This window comes from Protomyctophum bolini (assembly GCF_963924005.1).
Source record: "Protomyctophum bolini genome assembly, chromosome: 12".
Classification (NCBI taxonomy): domain Eukaryota; kingdom Metazoa; phylum Chordata; class Actinopteri; order Myctophiformes; family Myctophidae; genus Protomyctophum; species Protomyctophum bolini.
In genome coordinates this window covers 30,496,004-30,517,398 of record NC_137873.1, presented here as the reverse complement: position 1 = coordinate 30,517,398, position 21,395 = coordinate 30,496,004, and the positions used below count along the sequence as shown (strand labels likewise).

The 21,395-nt window shown below is 45.0% G+C and overlaps 1 protein-coding gene across 1 annotated transcript in view; it reads left to right on the top strand.

Annotated features, from left to right (window-relative positions):
• Positions 1 to 21,395, top strand: part of LOC308325911 (cadherin-2-like) — a 69,965-nt gene that overhangs the window by 36,456 nt on the left and 12,114 nt on the right. The window contains exons 3-10 of the mRNA XM_080778673.1: positions 7,767 to 7,984; positions 12,513 to 12,674; positions 14,480 to 14,635; positions 15,430 to 15,574; positions 16,701 to 16,873; positions 17,808 to 17,945; positions 18,945 to 19,130; positions 20,635 to 20,888. Of these exons, the coding sequence (XP_080634799.1) occupies positions 7,767 to 7,984; positions 12,513 to 12,674; positions 14,480 to 14,635; positions 15,430 to 15,574; positions 16,701 to 16,873; positions 17,808 to 17,945; positions 18,945 to 19,130; positions 20,635 to 20,888 (1,432 nt within the window). The remainder of the gene's footprint in view (positions 1 to 7,766; positions 7,985 to 12,512; positions 12,675 to 14,479; positions 14,636 to 15,429; positions 15,575 to 16,700; positions 16,874 to 17,807; positions 17,946 to 18,944; positions 19,131 to 20,634; positions 20,889 to 21,395) is intronic.

Sequence of the window (21,395 nt, the reverse complement as noted above, 5' to 3'; positions counted from 1 at the left end):
TTCTGTATTCGACGCAGCAGTAAAAGAAAGTAATGATTATTCCAATACATGAAAGTTGTGCATGAGGCTTTAACGCAGTCATATTTGTGTGAATCCTACTGATCTAGGCAGATGCATATTTTGTGCTGGCGGAATCTGTTTTCTTGGCACACCGGCGACAAAATATGGAAGGCATTCAATCTTTTAGATTTCACATTCATGGTAATTTCATTTTCCAGAAATGTCATGATGAGAAGAGTGTTTGAGTGTATCTTTTTCTAAATAGAAGCACATAGATGGCTTGGGTAGGCTTCAAATTGGAAATGCCTCCGAGGCAATAGCAGTGTAACAGTAGTTACAGTACCATGGCGATGTGTGTGTGATGGAGATGGATGCTGCTCGAGGCGGTGGAACATTTCCCAAAATGCATTTCACTGCACCGTGTGGTCACTGAAGAAATGGCCTTTTGCCACTTTGGATTGTACAGTCAAATCCTGCATGTGGACACATAGGTAGAATGGCTTATTATTATTTTGCAATCTCATTTCAAAGAGCCGTCCCAGTGTGTTTAGACCTGCCTCTGTCCTGCTACCTCACACAGATTGCTTTTCCACACCGCCGCCCTCTTCTGCCCCCCTCCCCCTCAGGCACACACACACACACACACACACACACACACACACACACACACCACAGTCCAGCAGCAAGTGCAGACTGGACAGAGAACCAGCGGACGGAAGAAAGACGATGGAGCGCAATTAAAAGCCAATGACCTTTATAAAAGAGGGCATATAGTGTGAGGTTGAAGTGCAGCCGTTATAGATACCGTATGAAAGTTTAAAACCTCATTTTTTAATTCTGTTTGTTTTAGATGTGAGGGGTTCAGCAGGCTAGGTGTTCGTTGCCTGCTCAACACAAATCCTCCAGCCACTCTGACCCTCTCATTTAGCCCCATCGTGACCACAATATTTACCTACTGCTTCCATTTTCCACAAAATATATATTGTTGAGCAGAACAAGCAAAAATAGCCGATAGAAATTCACGATGATGTGACACGTGAATTTGTAAATCTACTATAAAAAATAAATAAAAACAATTCAATTCAATATTGGCCTGTACTGACATGCCTATCTCTGGGTTTTGGACCGACAGCGACGTTATTCAGTATCTGTTAGTATTGGAGGAAAAGGCACTATGAAACATGCTGTGGCTATTTCTGGCCAGCTTCCATATAAAGCTGTCGGCGATGTCATTTTAGCCATCTGGATGACCAGCAGCATACTAATGCAGTGCTCCTGATAATGAGGTTCACCTGTATACAATCACAGGGCCAACAGAGCTTTGCTGAAAGGCATCATAAAGTTAGCAAGTATTTGACATCCTGGTAATGTGGTCAATTTAATACCGTAGTACTGAAGCCATTGAATCAAGCTGCCCTGTCTCGATAGCTCACAGAACAAAATCCCAGTAGCTATGCCGCTGATAAGTGTAGAAGGATGTAGCTTAGCCTTATCAGCTCTTGGCTCCAGTGACACAGTAATCCACCCAATGCTAGGCTGTCATTGCGCTGGAAAACAGAACCATTTCATTTACCCAACAAATGCCTTAGACTCATTCTCATATCTCCCCATGCTTCCTCTTCGCTGCTGAAGTGCAGAGATTGCTGAGGCTAATTTCTGGAGGCCTATTATACGCTGTGTGCAAGTACATGATGGGGTAGTATGACACTTTAGTATAAAAGGCTGTTCCACCACTGGAAGGAGAGACCCTCCTCGTATGGCAGTTCACTAGCAAAGGCAGAGGCCAGTTGCCATCAGCTATAGACATTAATTCAGTCAGAACTCGACAAGCAGCGGACGGTCTTCTTGTCTACATGAAGACATCAGATTGCCAGAGGAGAGAGCAAAGGCTAATGTCCTAGCAGCCAACCGTTGCTCAGGCAAAACACAGAGCCTTTGTACGCTAATAGGGTGGAGCTTTTTGGCTATGAAAGGAAATGGAGGTGACTCTCTGGGCCTGGCAGGGAGTTGGTCTGCAATATCTGTATACCTTGTTATTGTCCATAGAACAGACTAGAGTGGTTGTCAAAGAGGTCAGCGAAATAGACATGCAGTGTGATAGAAATGCTACATTTAAAACAAAGTAGGGGTGAGAATCTCATTGAAAGTGAAATGCTTTCTTTTTTTGCTTCCCCTAAGGGGCTGGTATGGTATATCAAGGGAGCTTATTAGTCGTTATATCTGAAATTGCAGTATGGATTTATTGCCACATCAGTGTCCATGCTGCTGGTGTTTTTCAGTGTGTATATGCCAGCAGGGCCGTTTGTGATAAGAGAGGTTGGTATCAATGCCCTTTATATACCTCCCTAATTGAAGCAGCGGGTTTTAGGAAGGGAAAGTGGTTCCAACATCATGCATTTAACTGAACACTCTTAAGTGCTGGGAGAAGCTAAGAAAATGAACCAACGTGTGTACTGTGTGTACTCCTAGTCATTTCTTTCATGTAAACCCTTACATATTTTAGGCGTTGGTTGTAAATGCATGGCGTCCTTTGTGTGTTTGAAGTGCAATGCATTAGTAAAACGCCTTCAAGGCGCCCAATCTAGGCAAAAAAAAAGGCAACATCATTCCCCACATCTCAGTTTCCCGTACAAAACTCTTTATTTTTCTTCTGAAGAACCCCTTTTAGCTGACAGATATCTAGAGGATAGATCTTCATCCCAGCATCTCATGATGACTGAGCACGTTTTAGATTCTGTCCAGAACTAGGGAAGTTAAGGCATCACCTCCTCCAGCTTTGTTTGGGTTATCTGGACTACACTGAAAATTCATGGGTGTTACACAGGTCCATTTGGTTACATTTGTATCTGTATGCATGCATCTGACCTGAGTTGTACATGATTTTGGCAATTTTTGAAGAAGTGTAGAATTTCATGTCACTGCAATCTGAACCAAAGGTACCAGAGTGCTGCCTGCAACCTCTGCTGAGGTGAAACAGCATCTTATATATAAACAAAACACCAATGCTGCCACTGCATGTTGTTCAGTTTGAGCCTCCACCTGCTCTATATATATATTATACAGAGTCGAGATTGTCTCATTCCCAATGCAGGATACTCGGCACTCGCAGGACACACACGCAACCTGGTCATGTGTGTTTGTGAATAATGCATTTTGTCAGGCGGTGTCCGTGTATTTTGCCCAATGGAATTACCTCCGGGGCACTTGCTTGGTCTCAGTGTTGGAAAAACTACTCGATTTGAAATCGGGACATGTATGTAGATCGGCTTTCTAAATGGTCGAAATGTATATAGGCCTGAAGTCAAGTGATTAACGTATGTTTTGTAATAATCATAAATCAAAATCTGTAAAGTCACTAGTAGTAACTAAGGTTTTCAAATAATGTAGTGGAGTAAAAGTACAATATTTGCCTCTTAGATGTAGTGGAGTAGAAGTAAATGTACTGGAAATTGGATATACTCAAGTAAAGTACAAATACCTCCAAAGTTGTATTTACTTTAGTAAATGTACTTAGTTACACCACTGATTGCCTCCGGGGCACTTGCCTAGTGTGCATTTCTCCCCAGCTAGTGATAAAACACCCTTACTTGGTATTTCTCACCTCTCGGTGACATCACTTATTCCCGGAGATGAATGATGGTAATATCGGGATGATCCCCACATGGGAGGGTTCAATCTTGTTACATTTACAGCACATTAGAGGGAACTCCAGCTTTTTTACTCACTTTATGCACAGTATGGCCGATTGGCAGACGATGGGCATAAAAGCTGAGACTCTGGAACATTTTATGTACTATGTGCAATCACAGACGGACTCTTTATGTGTTTCCACATGCCGTGTTCCAAATTAAATGCATTCTCTCTCTCACACACTGTGTGTGTGCTTGTGTGTGTCTCTCTCTTTCACTATTCGTTTTGTCCGAGTTAGGGTTATCACGTGGTGAAGCAGACAATAGAGTGGCACTTTGGAGAGGTTAGCTTGGGTTTTTGTGTTGCTCGTCAGCCAAGGGGTGGGGGCTTGCGAGCGGTGAATAGGATCGTTGAGTCGGAGGTAATTTTGGGCCCCGGTTGCGGGGCATTAGTTGGACTAGCCTATCTGCTGACTGGTCTGTTTTTCTATTTCCCCTCTTTTTTCTTTTTTTTTCTTTTTCTTTTTTTTAAACTCCCAGCAGCCCCCCTCTGCTGCATCGGCGTTTCTGTCCAAACCAAAGGCCTTTATCTTTGTGTCCATGACGGCATGTCTGATAGGGTGTGGTAGCCAAGATCTCTTTTACCCCTCTACTCTGGGGAGCCAATACATCTAGATACCGATACCTTAACAGCAGCCAGGTTTTCAGCAGTGAGCTATACCATACGTTGCCCGGGCTTTTATAAGCCACTGGAGTGTTGGTGATAAATGAATGGACACATGCTGGACATCCCCATTCATTATCATTGGAAATAGCGCTGCCCTGTTGGGAGTTTATGCGGCGAATTGCCATGGCGGCTGACTGCTGAAATGGCCTCCCAGAGGTCTTCCGATGGCTCAAATCCCAGGCATTGCTAAAGAGCTCAGGCTCAACTCAATAAGGTTTGGGCTGGGAAAGGATCACAGGGGACACATAGCAGTCAAATATATCCATGCTGTTATTGCACATTTTCACAAAGATGAAGAATCCTGCAGGTATATATTCTTGAGATATCATATGCCCCTGTTCTTGTTAAACCCATGTGCTTTGTAACACAACATCTGATCACATCGGGTGGCCCCATTTCGTCTAGTCGTCATCAACGCTCATATGTATATTCACATTATAATCGCTGCATATTTTAGCCGAGTGTGTGAGTAGCCTTGAATTTCAACTAGCATGGTTGAATTGTCACTGGCCCAGATTCTATTACCTTGTTTTCTCATAAAAGTGCATCATAACTGTGTTAACCACTATATATTGTTGTCCAAGATGTAATCCTGAAATATCATTTAGATATCTCATCTCATTCTCTCACTCTTGCACACTCGCGCACACACACACACACACACACACACACACACACACACACACACGCACACACGCATGAGTGGAACCGCACAGTCGATGATTTATATGATAATCCAAGCACCTCATTAGGGGAAGCGTGAATGAGATTTCCTCACCTCTCCGTTCGACATTGCAAAGCTTCACAAATCTATAAACAGCGATCCTGCTGTATTGTGAGCCGAGTTATTTTGACACTCCTTTACTCTGTATTCCATCGCTGTCGACGGAGCATCCATCTGCACAGGCCGTGGCTGGCTAGGTGATTGCTCGAAGGCTTTGAATTCATAGGTGGTTGGCTTGAAGGCAACACCTTCAGAGAGTGAAGGTCATTCGTTGGTTCTGAAGTCGGCTTTGTCCTGTTCAAACAGACAAAGAGAAAGTAATTGGCGGAGGAGGAGGGCTTGAACAAAAGGAGCCAGGAGGTGGTTTGCTCAATATGAAGCACGTTCCTCCAATGAAGAATAGATTTGATCCTTTGCATCTTGTATCTTCATTAAATACGCTGTTTTGTTCTCTCTCCATGTTACTTCACCCACGGTGAAACCCTTGTGTGCTTTGCATCAATATTTAGATGAATGGCTACACCTCAGGTGAAACAAGCCCATATAGAATGCTACAGCATTTTCTCATCTGTAAGCTGCAACCAGAGTCCACATAAATTTGTTCCCCCTCTCTTTGTGTACAGTAGATACACCGTCTAGGACATAATTGTATTTCCATTTTATTGATGTTTCTTCTGTCACTGTACTTTCTTTTGCTGTTCTCAATTTCAATTTGCATACAGTAGGAGCAGAAGACAAGTTTTTGTATTTGGGAATGTGTTTTCCACTACTTTTCACCTAATTTCCATTCTGGTTTTATGTTGGGAGGAATATTGGCCAACAGTTTCTGCCGCGCTGCTTTCAGCCACTGTGCAATACGAAAGTAAAATAAAATAAATGAAAATGCACTTTGTCAATGGTGGGCCTAGTACGTGTCTCAGTAAAACGTTGCCTCTCCTGCTGGTACAGTAAAAGTAATAAAGATGGATTTTAACCACTTACAGCCTGGTATCCCTATTTCGGGCATGTAATAGTAGGTTACACAGTATATTATATGATTTCAAACATTTTGAAAACTTTACTAAACTATCCGATATACAAAAAATATCTATCAATTTCAAATTGATGGTCTAGGACTCGGACCCCAAAAACCTGGCATCACTCATGCTCTGTAAAGTAACCAGACAAGAGCTAAAGCCACTCCTGCCCTCACTGACACAGTTGCTATTCTAGTCCTCGTAATCAAGTGTGTGCATCTGTCTGTATGTAATTGTCATCTTAACCATTTAAACCCTGTACTTAGTTGCCCCGGAGTCCCCCAGGGCTCTATACCGCTTCCTTTCCCCCCCTCTGCACTAAAGTATCTTTACTGAAGATAGCCAATCTACAAGCGCGCAATGCTTTGTGAGCTTGTAGATCCACTATTTCTAGCGAATGGTCGCCTTCCCCTCGGTATAGGGACGCCAGGGTTCATCATGTGGCTGAATTGAGTCGTGCCTTTTGCGTTCCTGTCACACCGTGCAGCCTCAGCATCACCCATAGGAGCTAGCTTGGTGTGCTCTGACTTCAGACGATGCTCAGAAAAGTCATCGCCGTGTCCACAAGGTAGCAACGAGAAAGGAAGATTAGGTCCCCCCCCCCCCCCTGCTCGCTCAAGGCTTTTGTTAAGTAATTCCACGTCTGAGTTTAATAATTCACGACGACGGCTCCGGCAGAGCCTCCTCCTCCACTGCAGCGATACATCTTAACGTTGTGATGTTGGAGCACTGGGAGTAACTTCAGTGTCCTCTCTCTGTCGGTACGCCGCGGTGCACACTATAAACACCAGGCACCGCTGCATGGGAAGTTTATCCCCACAAGGGGAACTGCCAACGAAGCTTTTAGCTGCCGAGGTGTGTGTGTGTGTGTGTGTGTAGTGTATTTGTTTATAAAGTGTGTGTGTGTGTGTGTGTGTGTGTGTGTGTGTGTGTGTGTGTGTGTGTCGCTTTGTCATTCACCTGTAACATGAACCAGTGTTGTGTCATTGCCACTGAGGCAGCCCGTCTTGAGCCACCTGTCTGTGAGAGAGGCTGTGTGTGTTTGTGTGTGAATTTCCATGTGTCTTGTGTTTGTACATACTGATGAAATAAACATCACACACTTTACCCTCCTGGGAGGATGAGGATGGGTAGCCATCCACGAAAAGCATCCCTGTTTGTCATCGGGGACAAAGCTAGCGTGCAAAAGCTTGTTGTTGAAATGTTTTGAAAAGAGAAAAAGGATGGAAGAAAAAGAAAAACGTAAATTCCTTTGGATTATTCTTTTACTTATTTGTTTAGTTTCCTCTTTTATTCAGACACATTATAATTGACATGGGCAGGCTTTAAATATATGTTTGGGTATTTTCTGGGTGTTTCTTTTAAAGCCTTTATAACGGGGACATCTCTCTCTTTCCTCCACTGACGCACCTGTTTTGAGCAATACCTTTGGGGCACAGCTTGAAGTGAATAATGTATGAGTTAGAGGAAGAACCTTTGTGGACTGCACTACACAGTCTGCAAAGAAGTGTGGGAGGAAGGCCTTCTGTCTTCTGTCTCTTTGTCTGCCTGCCTGTCAGTCTTCATTCCTCTGTCGCTGCTTTTCCATTGTGTTTTTTTCTTTCCTTTTTTTTATTATCCCCACTGTCTTAAAATCTAACACCCGCAATCTTTCTGTGTGTTTCTTCCAGTGACGTTTCAGGACTGCTGGGAGCAAGCGGGACTCTTCGTGTTCAATCGCACCTCCCCGGCAACAATCGAGATCATGGAAACCGCCGGAATGGTCCTATTCGGGATCGCCGGCTGCGACCTAAAGCTCTCTGCACTGCAAGGGTCGCCGTTGGTGGTGACGGCCACGCACGTCCACCAAGAGAAACGATTCAAGATGCAAAGGACGCTGACATTTCCGGTGGGTTATTACTACCTAGCTCCATCCCTTCCAGAACACATTGGTCTTGTTTGTCGTGACTGGTGTTCCTGTTGTACAGTCTCTGAATAATCAATTCTGCCCTCGCATCAAATAACTTGCGCTTATTAGGCACACACCACATTCACAGATGACTTGTTCCCTAAATTGTTAGCAGGTGTTACGGGAGACTGGATGGATGCTCGCTAATTAAAACGTAATGTGACAATTTACTAGGAGCACAAACATATACTCAACACGGTCAGTGGGTAGTGAGAGCAGATGCAAAATGGTTCCTCGTTAAAGCCGGATTTCAATGAGCCAGCCTCCCCGCGCCGGCGAGGTTATTGCCTTGTCATCCAAAAGGGGGACACACCCCCTACCGGTGATTTGGAAGATGGGTAGCATCTGTCTTAGCTGGAGAGAGTGTCGTTTCAGCCGTTCCGCCGGCCGCTTTGTGCAGTCATCTGCAGTCTGTTAGACTGACCGTGCTCTCGTGTGTCAACGTTGTGGTTGGCTGTAGATGAGAGGAGGGGAGTATACCAATCGAGCATCAGAACGTGTCCCGCCCTCCCCCCCCCCCCCCCCCCCCGCTATGTAACCAGGAAATGGGAAAACCGCTCTATCGACTGTTGAGGTGCTTTAACTTCATTGCCAGCGGATTATATCAGCCGGTTCAATTAGATAATATCTGTTGCTTCTTGCCACTTACTGGAATTATGCCATTTGCCCTTCATCTGTCTTGCCTCCCACTCTCTAAGTATTCTGTGGCTTGTGTTTGCTGTGCCATCAGTGAGCCTTTATATGCGTATTACAGTATAATCACTGCAATGAGATGTTAGATTATGGGACTCTTGGATGTCTTAATGAACATCTCTAAATACAATAACCGTGTTTGTTCTACAAAGACCACAGTGCCGCTTCGCCTTTTTCCTCCAGTCCCCATACTTCTCAAATGAATGGTTGCAAGTGGCCATTTCAACATGTGCAGCCGCCCCAGATAATCCCATTAAAGGTGAACGTCGTATTTTATGTGGCCACAGATTAAAAGTTAATGCTGACAGTTATGTCTAGTTGCTGTCAGTGCTGCAGGCGCGGCGCTCTCATGGGCTGAAATTAAACTTCTTGCATGGAGTGATTTACCATGGCTTCTCAAAACGCCATCGTTGGCTACTGACACTCATTTACTATAGTGGCTCCTGCAGGTATGTGATTTTAATGATTCCATTAGTCTCTGTTGACGGTTAGTTTAAGACAAATGCAGACTTGTCCAAAACAGACAAACATTGCCATGCAACAGCTTTTTCAAATAGAGGCCAAAACCTCATGCCGGCTGACATGTAAATATATTTGACTGGAAACAAGCATTTATTTACAGTTCCTTCGGCTGTTGCGTGCGTGTCGCTTCCATTAGTCTGTCCCATTTGCCTTGATTTGATTGTAATGAAATCAGGGATTGAGTTTCCCCTATCTCGCATGTTTATGAGGTCAGGAGGAGGAGCGGTTATCTCTCCCACAGAAAAATGAATGTCATGAATCATCATGCATCTCATAATCACATCAGCGATTAGATTTTTTTATTAGCACACCATGAATGCCTCGGCCCCCAGGGAAATATTTTAATCAATGACAGCTAAACAATAAACTCATTAGCATGGGACTGACCTCCCCTACTCAAGCTGCTGCTACTGTAAGTTCAACTTCACTGCAGAGGTCCCTCAGGAGCGGTTTGCGGAATTTAATGTGAAAGCATAAGACGCACGTAGTCACGTACGGTATACGCAGCAATCTCTGGTCCTGCCACACTCTTTCACCCAACACTATCATTCAGCAGCCTCCCATTACTCCTAGTGTCGGAACGGAATTAGTCCTCCAATGTTTTTACGGCCAAGGACAACATAGCTGAGAGATGTATGGGACCCCCCCCCGCCCCCACACACACTACATACGCCTATTGCAGTGGTCTTTGCGCCACTGACCACCATTTTGATGACATTTAGCATCGCATACCCAAAACTTAGGAATATTTTGTCGTCGTTTGATAACATTTTGTCCACAATTCCATGCTGTACTGATATTGGTGCCATTAGGAAAGATAACAGGCAAACGTACAATTCTGCTACTTTCTCTAGATGTGTAAACTTCTTGTAAATTAAGTAATGCAGATGTTTAACAATTATTGAACTCTTGACTCTTAAAGTACTGTATAAGGGTCCATTTAGTTACCAACTCTGCATCATTTAGCTGGGGACCACCTGGCACTCCCTCAAGGACCGCTGGTGGTCCCCGGACCACTGGTTGAGAACCACTGGCCTATTGTATAAAACTGTGTTGCAGATTGATCATTTTCATAGATTTCATAGATTGACTTGTTTGACAGCACTGTCACGACTAACCAGTTTATTTTCAGACATTTAACCACTTGAATACTTTAGTCAACTTGACATTTGGCTCTGTACTCTGGTCTTCTGTTTTTCCCCACTACAGTACATCAAATCTCTTCACCAAAAGTTGGCGATCTAGGTACAAAGATCAAAGGAGATCGCCTATTTTCGGCTAATGTTACCTCCAGAATAGGGATACTAGGGTTCAAGTGGTTAAGGGGATATTTCACTTTCAAAACAACTCTCGATCATTTCATCGTCTACTCAGGCTTATGCGAACACCCCAGACAGTTGTTACACTAAGTTGCTTGATTCAGTATTTAGATATCTGACATTCATTTTAGCTGCCCTACCCCCTTCCTATACAAACACATTGTAACTTCAACCTCCATTTTAACCATGTTCGATTCATCGGAAACACCCATCCTTTTTTCTGGTGACTCAGAATACTGCCCTCCAAATATGTGAGGTGCCCATGTTTGTTTTATTACTTTTTCATTTTTTTTTTATTCTTTCCCTGATGCTTTTCATTTTACAAAAGAATTATTAAAAAAAAAAAAACACGGGCACCGATCTCACGTATTATAGGAGGGCAGCATCAGTCACCAGAACAAAAAAGGACGGGTGTTTTTAAGTGAAATATCCCTTTAATGTAAAATGTATTTGGCGGACCCCCTGTAGTGACTCCGAAAGACCCCATAGGGGCCCCCGAACCCCCTGTTGAAGATCCATGCCCTAGTCAGAAGGAGGTTTTTTTTGCACCATTTTCGCACAGACCTCCAGCACTGCAGAGATAGATGTGTGCTGGGCTGAGCAAAACCAGCCACGTCATTCATCATTCCAGACACAGGTCGCAAATAATTACTGCTCTCACTCGTGCCCATTTTAATAGGGTAATAGATATCTCTGAAGCGTGCTCCTTCGCTATCTGTCCGCTTGCCTCTCTGCATTTCAAATGTGCGAAAGCACAGTATAATCGGATTTCAAACATGATTAGTGGAAGCACTTCGACACCTCCCCGGATCTTAGTGGGTCATGTCGTAAGGCGCCAAATTCTTAATTAATTTCGGTTTCCTTTCCACACTGAAGTTTCCGCTACTTTATAGCATTTAGCAACCGTAGCGGTAGGGGAAGGTACCTTGTCGTAGGTGTCGTAGGTCTTTCTTTTCTCGAGGTGTGTGTGACGACGAACGACGCCACGAGAACTACAGCTGTCATTCGCCGACTCTGAGGAGCTGTACATAATGTTTTTCTGTTGTCGCTGCTTTCTGGCCCTGTGTTGTTCAAGGTTATTTTAACTTTCGCTGGCACTGCTTCAGTCTCTCTCGCGTCTCTGGAGCAGCGCAGGCAATTTGAGCCATCTGGGTGTTTAGTGTCTAGCTTGCAGGTACCATCCTCCTTTGTTTCAGATCTCATTCATTACAGCCAAGGGAGGGTGGCAGATCCATTATGGAAGCCTGCGTGTCTGTGTGGGCATGTTTTATCGGGACGTGAGAGTGGGGGTCTGCCATTTATAGCAATCTGTTTTTCCGTAACATGGGGTGGGAGGGGGGGGGGGGTGTTGGCTGCTGCAGTTGTGCCACCATAGACTTTAATACACGTGCTTAAAAGGCATATCATCGCAAACCATTACTTGCACAAAAGGCCACAAAAGGAGTCTTAAAATAATTTATTGTAGGAAACCACACGCAATTTAAGATTTACAATTTCATACCATTGCAATAGGAATGGCAAAAAGCTTTACGCACCAATCAAGCACTATGTACATTATTTTATTTTATCTTTTATTTATTGTTATAGTAGTAGTGCTTGGTGTGAATGGCCTTTAAGGGTAGGCATTAATCAATATTCGCTGCCAATAACTTATTGTAATTTAGCTCATGCATTGCGTGGGCCTTTCCAGGGTTTCTAAGGTGTGATTCCCACACCTGACCCCATACCAAAACAGGGTTTCTAAGGTTTGATTCCCACACCTGACCCCATACCAAAACAGGGTTTCTAAGGTTTGATTCCCACACCTGACCCCATACCAAAGGTGTGATTCCCACACCTGACCCCTGACCCCATACCAAAAGAGCTTTTAGACTCAAGCATGTCGTTGTCGTGTATGGACCTGACTTCTAAAATGTTGTCATTTCCTCTTCCAGGATGTCGCTGACCTTCCAGGGACGCCCCCGACTTTGAGGGAAATAGCGTTCCAGCCACGACAAACAAACAGCAAGCTCCAGCGCATGAAGAGAGACTGGGTCATCCCCCCAATCAACGTCCCAGAGAACTCCCGAGGGCCATTCCCACAGGAACTTGTTCGGGTAAGACAAATCTCAGACAGGCACTCATGTACAGTACGTACACACACACACACACTCACACACACACACTCTAGCCTCCCCCGCCTCTCCCACACTCTTTCAAACGCATATATACTTCCACGTCCAACAAAAGTCTCAATATTTACCATCCCGTTGCTAAAGGTCAGGACACTTTGCTCACGATGTTTATCTTTTCTTTCGGTACCCAGCGTTACTTTAAAACACAGTGGAATCTAAAGTGCCCACCAGTGGGCTGTTACCCCACGTTGTCTGTTGAGATATTATCCTCCTTTTATCATGGCTCAAGGACACTACTGGCTGCCACATCCATTTCCCGACTCTCCCGAGTCACGGCAGGGTGTGGGCGGCCCGACGGAACACCAGAAATCCTTCTCATGTCTGTTAAAGAAGTAGATCCCTTCTCACCATAAGCTGACTTCCTGACTGACTGCTAAGTCCTGTATATACCATCTGTATGTATTGTATTTAATCCAGCCGTATTAAGGGGGGGATGTTTCTGGGCTTTAATGGATGATGTGAGGGTGAGGAAATCGCCTGTTTGCTCAGCGTGGCTCCAGGATGTGTGGAACGTACGCGGTGTGTCTTGGCTTACACGGCCGGCGTAGTGGGATTGACGACGGTAGTGAAACGCTTCCCCGCTACCTACACAGCGGGGTGGGAGCTGCTGGGTCCTATTTTATTTTTTTAATCACTTGTGCAGCACACAGTACTTAGTGCTGTGCTGTTACAGTATCCCTTATCGGAGTACTCTGAGAGGCAAGTCTTTGACGTCAGCCATTCTATGGTGCACCATGATTGTGCATCTGGGCAAAAACATTGACACAGACAGACAGACAGAGATTCCTGGATTTATAAATAGATACCACCATAGACATATAAGGCTAGATGGAGCAAGGCAGAGAGTCTCTGGCGTCGTTCACCGGAGGCCATCTTGTAAGTTGCTACAGTGAACCTTTCTGGTGCGTTCTGTGGTAGCTGGTGATCAGCTCAAACAAAAATACTCTTCACTCTGAAATCTTGATTTATTACATAACGTTATCAACGTGCCTTTGATTCAGGATGATTATCTGCTTAACGTTGTTTTTATATGAAAGTCTATTATAAGTATGCAGTATCATCTGACGTTTATAACAAACCAAACCGTTTAAAAACTGGTTGAAAATTGCAGGCGAGCCATCTAGTCTTTCCTATACACACACACACACACACACACACACACACACACACACACACACCATTATATACAGGTCTTACTACTACTTAATACTGTTGTGTATCCATATTAATTATTATTATGATGCTGCCAGAGTTCTTCAGAATATAGCCACTAGAGTGGTAAGCACTAAGCAGATGGGCAGATCTTACTCTGAAAAGCCCCGCCTTCCATTTCCCCCCAAAACTGGGAGGTATGATGTTATGATCTCTCTCTAGAAGCGTTGCTATTCCAAACCAGATGCTTGGTTAAGTCAGAAATTAGGACAGAACCTTGCCGTTCTGATCAAAACCATGGAGAACTTAGATTCATATTCAGAGATATGACATTTGTCGGCCCATAAATAAGGAAGTGAACGGCTGCGAGCATGCAGTGCAAAACATGTCCAGGAGCACTGCACAAGACGTTGCCTAGCAACGAGAGCTGTCAAAAAATAGATTACAGCCGTTTTATATCATTAAAAAGACTCGTTCGTATACACGTCCAAGTCACATCCCGGTTTGATTAGAGAAGACGTGTATACACGATTTTAGCATCATAGGTGTTAACTCTCAACTGTGCCTGCACACAGATCCGATCGGACCACGATAAGAACCGCTCCCTGAGGTACAGTGTGACTGGGCCCGGCGCCGACCAGCCTCCCACCGGCATCTTCATCATCAACCCCATCGACGGAGAGCTGTCCGTCAACAAGCCCCTGGACAGAGAGCACATCAACAACTTCCACGTAAGTCTCTAGACTGTAAAAAAGAAAAAAATTAACATACAAGGTTTCCACCCGACAGCAGCGAGCTGAACACTCAGGGTTTTGGCACTAGTGTTCCAATCACTTTTGTCAAACAAACCTACTTCTGTGCCTTTTCTGAGCTAAAGTGTTGCCCGCGACAATCTCTTTTGTGAATGTTTTCCCAGCCTGCTTTTATCTCGTGGTATGGTATGTGTTCTGGCTGCATGGTGAGGATTGTACATTCCAGTCTGGCCTGTTGGCCTCTGCTCAAGGACCCCACGTAGCCCAAACACTGCACTCTGCAGCCCCCCATATGCACATACTAGTCCACTCATAGAGCCTGGGGCGTGCCTGGGCCGTTGGTCCTTGAAGAAATCTGACTTATCCGTCTGAGAATTTAAAGCATTCTATTCTTTCAAAAAAAGGCTGTATGGCTATGAAGTATTTTTCTCAGCTCCAGACAGTGTCTGTTTGAATAAAAGGGGAAACTTTAAAATGCAACTAAAGTGCCTTGCAAACGGGGAGCGATAAAACACGCCTATAGTTCATTTTCAATGAGACCTGCGTTTTTGCTCGGAGAAGTTGTTGTTGCGCCCCTCTTCAACAGACCTGGAGGGAGACCTGTGTTGATCCTGGCAACAACGCCTGCGTTCCTCGCTTCACGTTTGTAAGGCCCTTAAGGCTTTTATGCTTGTTGGTTGATGGGTTTCATTCTTGTGTGTGTGTGTGTGTGTGTGTGTGTGTGTGTGTGTTTATATTTGTTTATTTATGTTTTTTTTACATCCTTTTCCCAGCTGAGAGCTCATGCGGTCGACCTCAACGGAAACCAAGTGGAGAATCCCATTGACATTGTGATCAATGTGATCGACATGAACGACAACAGGCCAGAGTTCATCCATCAGATCTGGAACGGCACCGTCCCTGAAGGTTCCAAGCCAGGTAAGACAGTTGCTTCCCAAACCTTTCAGTCCGTGACCCCAAAACATACAAAATATTATGCCCGGGACCCAAACTAGTGAAAATAGCAGATCTACAAGCTCACAACGTGTCACTTCGCGCCACGCTGTGAGCTTGGAGATCGCCTATTTTCACAATCTAATTTATCTAATTTATAGAATTTCTTAGATTTTTCTTTCATTTCTTCATGACATTACTGAAAAAATAATCATTGGATTGTGTTATTAAATCATGAAAAGTTTAGCTTTTTTTTGGAATGTTTTTCTTTTATATATATTTTGAAATAATAATAATAATTAAAAACCAAATGTAGGAAACAAAAACTAAGGGGAACCATAACAGTGAGGTAAGACGACCAGTCCAAGGCCAGGCCAACCAACCTCCAGCACTGCTCTGGTAGTGTACTGTGGTCTGGGTAATCCAGCTCTGCTCTGGTAGTGTACTGTGGTCTGGGTAATCCAGCTCTGCTCTGGTAGTGTACTGTGGTCTGGGTAATCCAGCTCTGCTCTGGTAGTGTACTGTGGTCTGGGTAATCCAGCACTGCTCTGGTAGTGTACTGTGGTCTGGGTAATCCAGCTCTGCTCTGGTAGTGTACTGTGGTCTGGGTAATCCAGCACTGCTCTGGTAGTTTACTGTGGTCTGGGTAATCCAGCACTGCTCTGGTAGTGTACTGTGGTCTGGGTAATCCAGCTCTACTCTCCGTCACAGTACTGAACAGATCACATAGCGCTGAGGGCACTCGCGGGCACAGCTGCTTTGTTAAGGTGGCTGCCGTTAAGTATTGATGTGATCTATGCCATTCTTAAACCTCACGAGAAGTACTCTGGCGGTGTATAATACGAGGGTTTAAAAATCTGGAGACTCACTCACTGCACCGTTCCAATTCTAATGCCTTCTTCATTGCCAAAGTATAGTGCATTAAGTGTAGCTAAATTTGATACTGTACTTGACTGAGAGACAAAAGGAAGTGCGTGTGTGCGTGTGTGTGTGTGTGTGTGTGTGTGTGTGTGTGTGTGTGTGTGTGTGTGTGTGTGTGTGTGTGTGTGTGCGCGTGCATGTCTGTCTGTCTGTCTAATTTCATTGTCATTTGTGTCATTCTTTCCTTCAGGGACATTTGTCATGACTGTAACTTCTGTTGACAAAGATGACCCTAAAACAGCCAATGGAATGCTGCGTTACAAGATCCTGTCCCAGAACCCAGAGAGCCCGACCTCTAATATGTTCACCATTAACAACAAGACAGGAGGCATCATTACAGTGGCAGCAGGCCTGGACAGAGAGGTGGGTCTCTCTCTCTCTCTCTCTGTCTTTCTGTCTCTCTCTCTCTCTCTCTCTCTCTCTCTCTCTCTCTCTCTCTGTGTCTCTCTCTCTCTCTCTCTCTCTCTCTCTCTCTCTCTCTCTCTCTCTCATTAAATTCCTCCCTCCCTCGTATATTTGAGTTCTATTAAAATGATGGGTTGATGAGAGTTTATTCTCATTAGCACAGCCATCCATGACATGAATTCATTTTCTTTTTGGTTGTACATAATAGTAAGTATAAAAATGAGTACAAATGGACTCAGGCACGTCATACTTATTTACTATTACATGGTGGCAACGTGCACCGTTGTGCATTAAAATGTTATCTCTTTTTCCACCTTTTTTATTTTTGTTCTCTTTCCTTTACAATAAAATAATTTAATTGGATTGCACAGCTGTGTGGGGGGTGGGGGGTGGGGGGGGGAATACCAAGCGAGAGCCAGTTGGTGTAATTCTGGTGAGAGCAATCTGGCTAGCTGGCTGTTCAATCACTTCCGCCCTGGGGCCGCTGTTAGATGTCCGCCAGTTGCCACCGTGAAAGTAATTTGCCCAGTTCTCATTACCTCGCAACTGGTCCGTCACCTGAGTGCCTTTTAATGTGAAAGGAGCCATTTGTTACCTCCGGATCCCCCATCATGCCTCATGATGTTCCACAGAGCGGAGGTGTCTCTTTCACACGTAGCAAAATCATAACGCCTCAAATTCCTCCTCCTGTGGGGGGAATAAATGGGAACGCGTTATTGGGGAAAGCTGGCATTAGTCATCGCAATTAGGTGGCGACTGGCGAGCAAATCACAAATTGAAATCTGTATACATTGACTGATATTGTTTTTTTTTTCTTTTTCTCAGACTAATGTTATCAGATATATATAGAAAGTGCATGTTTTATAACATGGTCTGTCCCGTTTCCTTGCAGAAAGTGCCTCAGTACACGCTCATCATCCAGGCCACCGACATGGAGGGCAACCCCATGTATGGGCTCTCCAACACCGCCACCGCCGTCATCAAAGTCACCGACGTCAACGACAACCCCCCAGAGTTCACGGTCGACACGGTAAAAATGCCACTCATATCTAACGGCAGATTTATACGGTATATGCCACGCATATGAAAGTACAGTACGTGTATTGTTCTGATGCAAAAAGTACTCGCCGGCAATCTTTGCATTGGTTATTTGTAGGCATGTAATGATTCACTCAACTCACGATACGATTCGTATCACGATATGAGGTTCACCATACGACTTTTCACGATATTCAAAAAAAATATATATTTTAAAGAAAAATTACCGTTTTTTAAAATTTTATATAATTTATCTTCCCCCCTGAGATTTTTTTATTTAACTACATTGCAAAAGAAGTAGCATTACTTTTGACAGTGCAGAAACATAATTGCCTTCCTTGATGAGCATCAACGACCATCATCACCTGGGCACAGACACACACAGCTCCCCTCTACAGTGCTCTACTACTGAAAGTGACTCTCATTTCTCTCCAAAAGCACTTGAATATGATGGAATATGACTAAAGCTCACATTTCACATCACACTAGTACAAAGTATAAATCAGGCCTGAGGCCTTGACGCAGCACCCGTCCCGGACGCCTCCCCACCTTCCTCCCTAGTGTGGCTATACACACACTCAGCCAACGCACTCGCACATTCACTTTTTGCTTGCGTAGCATGTTTGGGTGCCGCGTCAACAACCCGGCAGCCAGCCATGCGTTCGCTGTTATAACCCCTCCGCTCCAAATGTTGACACATGCGAGCGCTGTGATGGCAAGCGGCCCCGCTGTACATCAGGGCGAATGAGGCACTTATGGCGGTTGTGAATAACTGAAACGTCTATTGCAATTGTTGTGCCATCAGTAGCAGGGGAGCGCGTGAGATGATCGCGATGACATGATAAGTTGCCGTAGATATCTATTTACCTGGAATGTGTCCTGGTTGGGGGCTCGGTCGCGGGTCTCTCTCCCTGTGTACTTTCTGCTGGCCCAGCAGTATCACCTAACGGCTCACCGTTGTTGACTCCTGACTCATGCCTTATTCATGCAGTTCTTCGGCGAGGTACCAGAGAACCGGGTGAACGTCATCGTGGCCAACCTGACGGTGACGGACAAAGACCAGCCCAACACGCAGGCCTGGAACACCGTCTACAAGATCACCGGCGGCGACCCCACGGGCAGGTTCTCCGTGCCCACTGACCCCACCTCTAACGAGGGCCTGGTAACCGTGGTCAAGGTAAGACCAGCTTTCCACACGCCTGCTGGAATCTCCCCCGAGAGATGTTCACCTTGAATGTATGAGATCCGGATAAATTCTTTATAATGCTGCTGGTGGGGTTAGTGCACCACACCACATGCTGTAGTGAGCTGTGGTGTGCCGGTCAGTCTATGTGTGAATGAATATGAATGAAAAATAAATAAATGTTTAAAGACATACATACGTGCATGCATGCATAGTTTGCATACATACATACTGTACATACATAGATAGATTACATACACATGGTCCTTTCTGCGGTAGTGCACACAGCATGTTGGTTTCACTCCTTATGGGTCAATCTTTATGCTCGCAAGTTGAACTAAAACCTTATCAATACTAGCTTCTTTCTGTCGAGACCTGGTATTTAATCTAAATTCCAATCATGAAGCTTTGCTCCACTCGAGGCACACAGTGGGAGTCACCGGGACGCTCAGAGAGTGCAAACGCTCTGCAGGTTTTGCACTCAAAAAGATTACCACGGAGGCCAAAAGGCATTTGGATAGTTTTTTACGAGGGGGTTGACAAGAGTACAGACGTTCCAGCCTGTAGCTATCATCAGTGTTGTCAGTACACTGATGTATGCTGATGACGGCTGCGGGGTGGAACCTTCCATTCCACTGTGTCTGTGGAAGGGGGAGCGATGAGAGAGAGGCACACGAGAGGAATTCATAAGAGTCGGATGGGAGATCCGCTCGTTGGCATACGCTGGGGCCGATTTGGAATTGTCATCACAGAACGATGCCATTTGCTTCATTTAAGGTGATCATCATCATCACAATGATGACGAAGCTTGATTATGATCATGCATCATCATCGACTCTCGTTCAGATTCGGTATTGTGCGGTTAGGGGTCATTCCCGTCATGAGCTCCTCAGCGGCGAGACGCGAGAGAATCCATCTTTATCGTTATGTCCCCATTTGCACTTGATGGACATTTTCGGAGATTGTCACTTATTACTGACATTCTGACAAGTGTCATTTTCTTCTGTTTATCCCGTTCAGGCCTGACGTCGAAATTAGTATTATTTTTTTCGTCGTGCAACCACTCCTACAACCAGCAATGTCCATGAGTATCTATGTATACGAGTATCTATGTATCAGTGGTCATGAGCACGAGTATGTGACTTATTAGTACCAGTAAAGGGCGCCAGAAACAGAGAGAGGCATAGGGCTGTGCCTGCTGCCTGCTAATGAGAGAGAGAGAGAGGGGGGTGGTGGGGGGGAATTGCACCACTCAGTTCACACGGGTGTGATTTCTTTTGTAAATCATGACAATTTTCTGAAAGATTTGAGGCACATTTTAACGATTTTTCAAAAATAGCAGACCTACAAGCTCGAGCTTGTAGATCTGCTATTTTTCAATAGCTAAATTATGACATAACCACCAAAAGGGGTTCCCGCTCAAAATGTGTTATCTTGCATCACATTATGCTCCGTCTCACATTCATGCGTCCTCTCTATCATTTCCCCCCCCCGGCAGCCCATCGACTACGAGTCGTTCAGGACGTACGTGCTGACGGTGGCGGCGGTGAACGAGGTGCCGCTGGCGCGCGGCATCCACTCGCCGCGCCAGTCCACCGCCACCGTCTCCATCCGCGTGCTGGACATGAACGAGAGCCCCTACTTCGACCCCAACCCCAAGCTGGTGAAGCTGGAGGAGGGCGTGCCTCCCGAGTCCACGCTGACCACCTTCACGGCGCAGGACCCCGACCGCTTCATGCAGCAAAACATCAGGTACTTTAAGGACCAAATGGACCCGTATGGGTCTGTAACTCAGAGAGTGTACAAATGGAACCAAATGGACCCTAACGGGTCCATGTGGTTCCATTTGTACACTCTCAGAGTTAAATTAACAGCGGTTTTACAATATAGTACCAGAGATAGAAATGCCATTAAATCTGGGGTCCGTAGCATAATGCGTGTGAAACTGGGGGTCCATGAAATTAATATGTTTCGGAATCACTGCTAGAGCCGTAAGAATCCTCCTTTATCAGGGTCACTGGCATATTGTCTTAAAATGGGGGGTCCGTGGCCTAATAAATGTTGATTTGGGGGTCCTTGAAACGAAAAAGTTTGGGAACCACCGCTTTAGGAAAAGGACTGGAGGTGGGCCATTGTGTCTGTCAAGGCACAGTGGAGCCTAATTGAAGCAGCGTATTATTTTCAAAGGAAGCTCATGAAACCAGGTGGAGAGAGAGAGAATAATATAGTCCCTTTTTATGCCTCTCTGCCTGTGTTTAT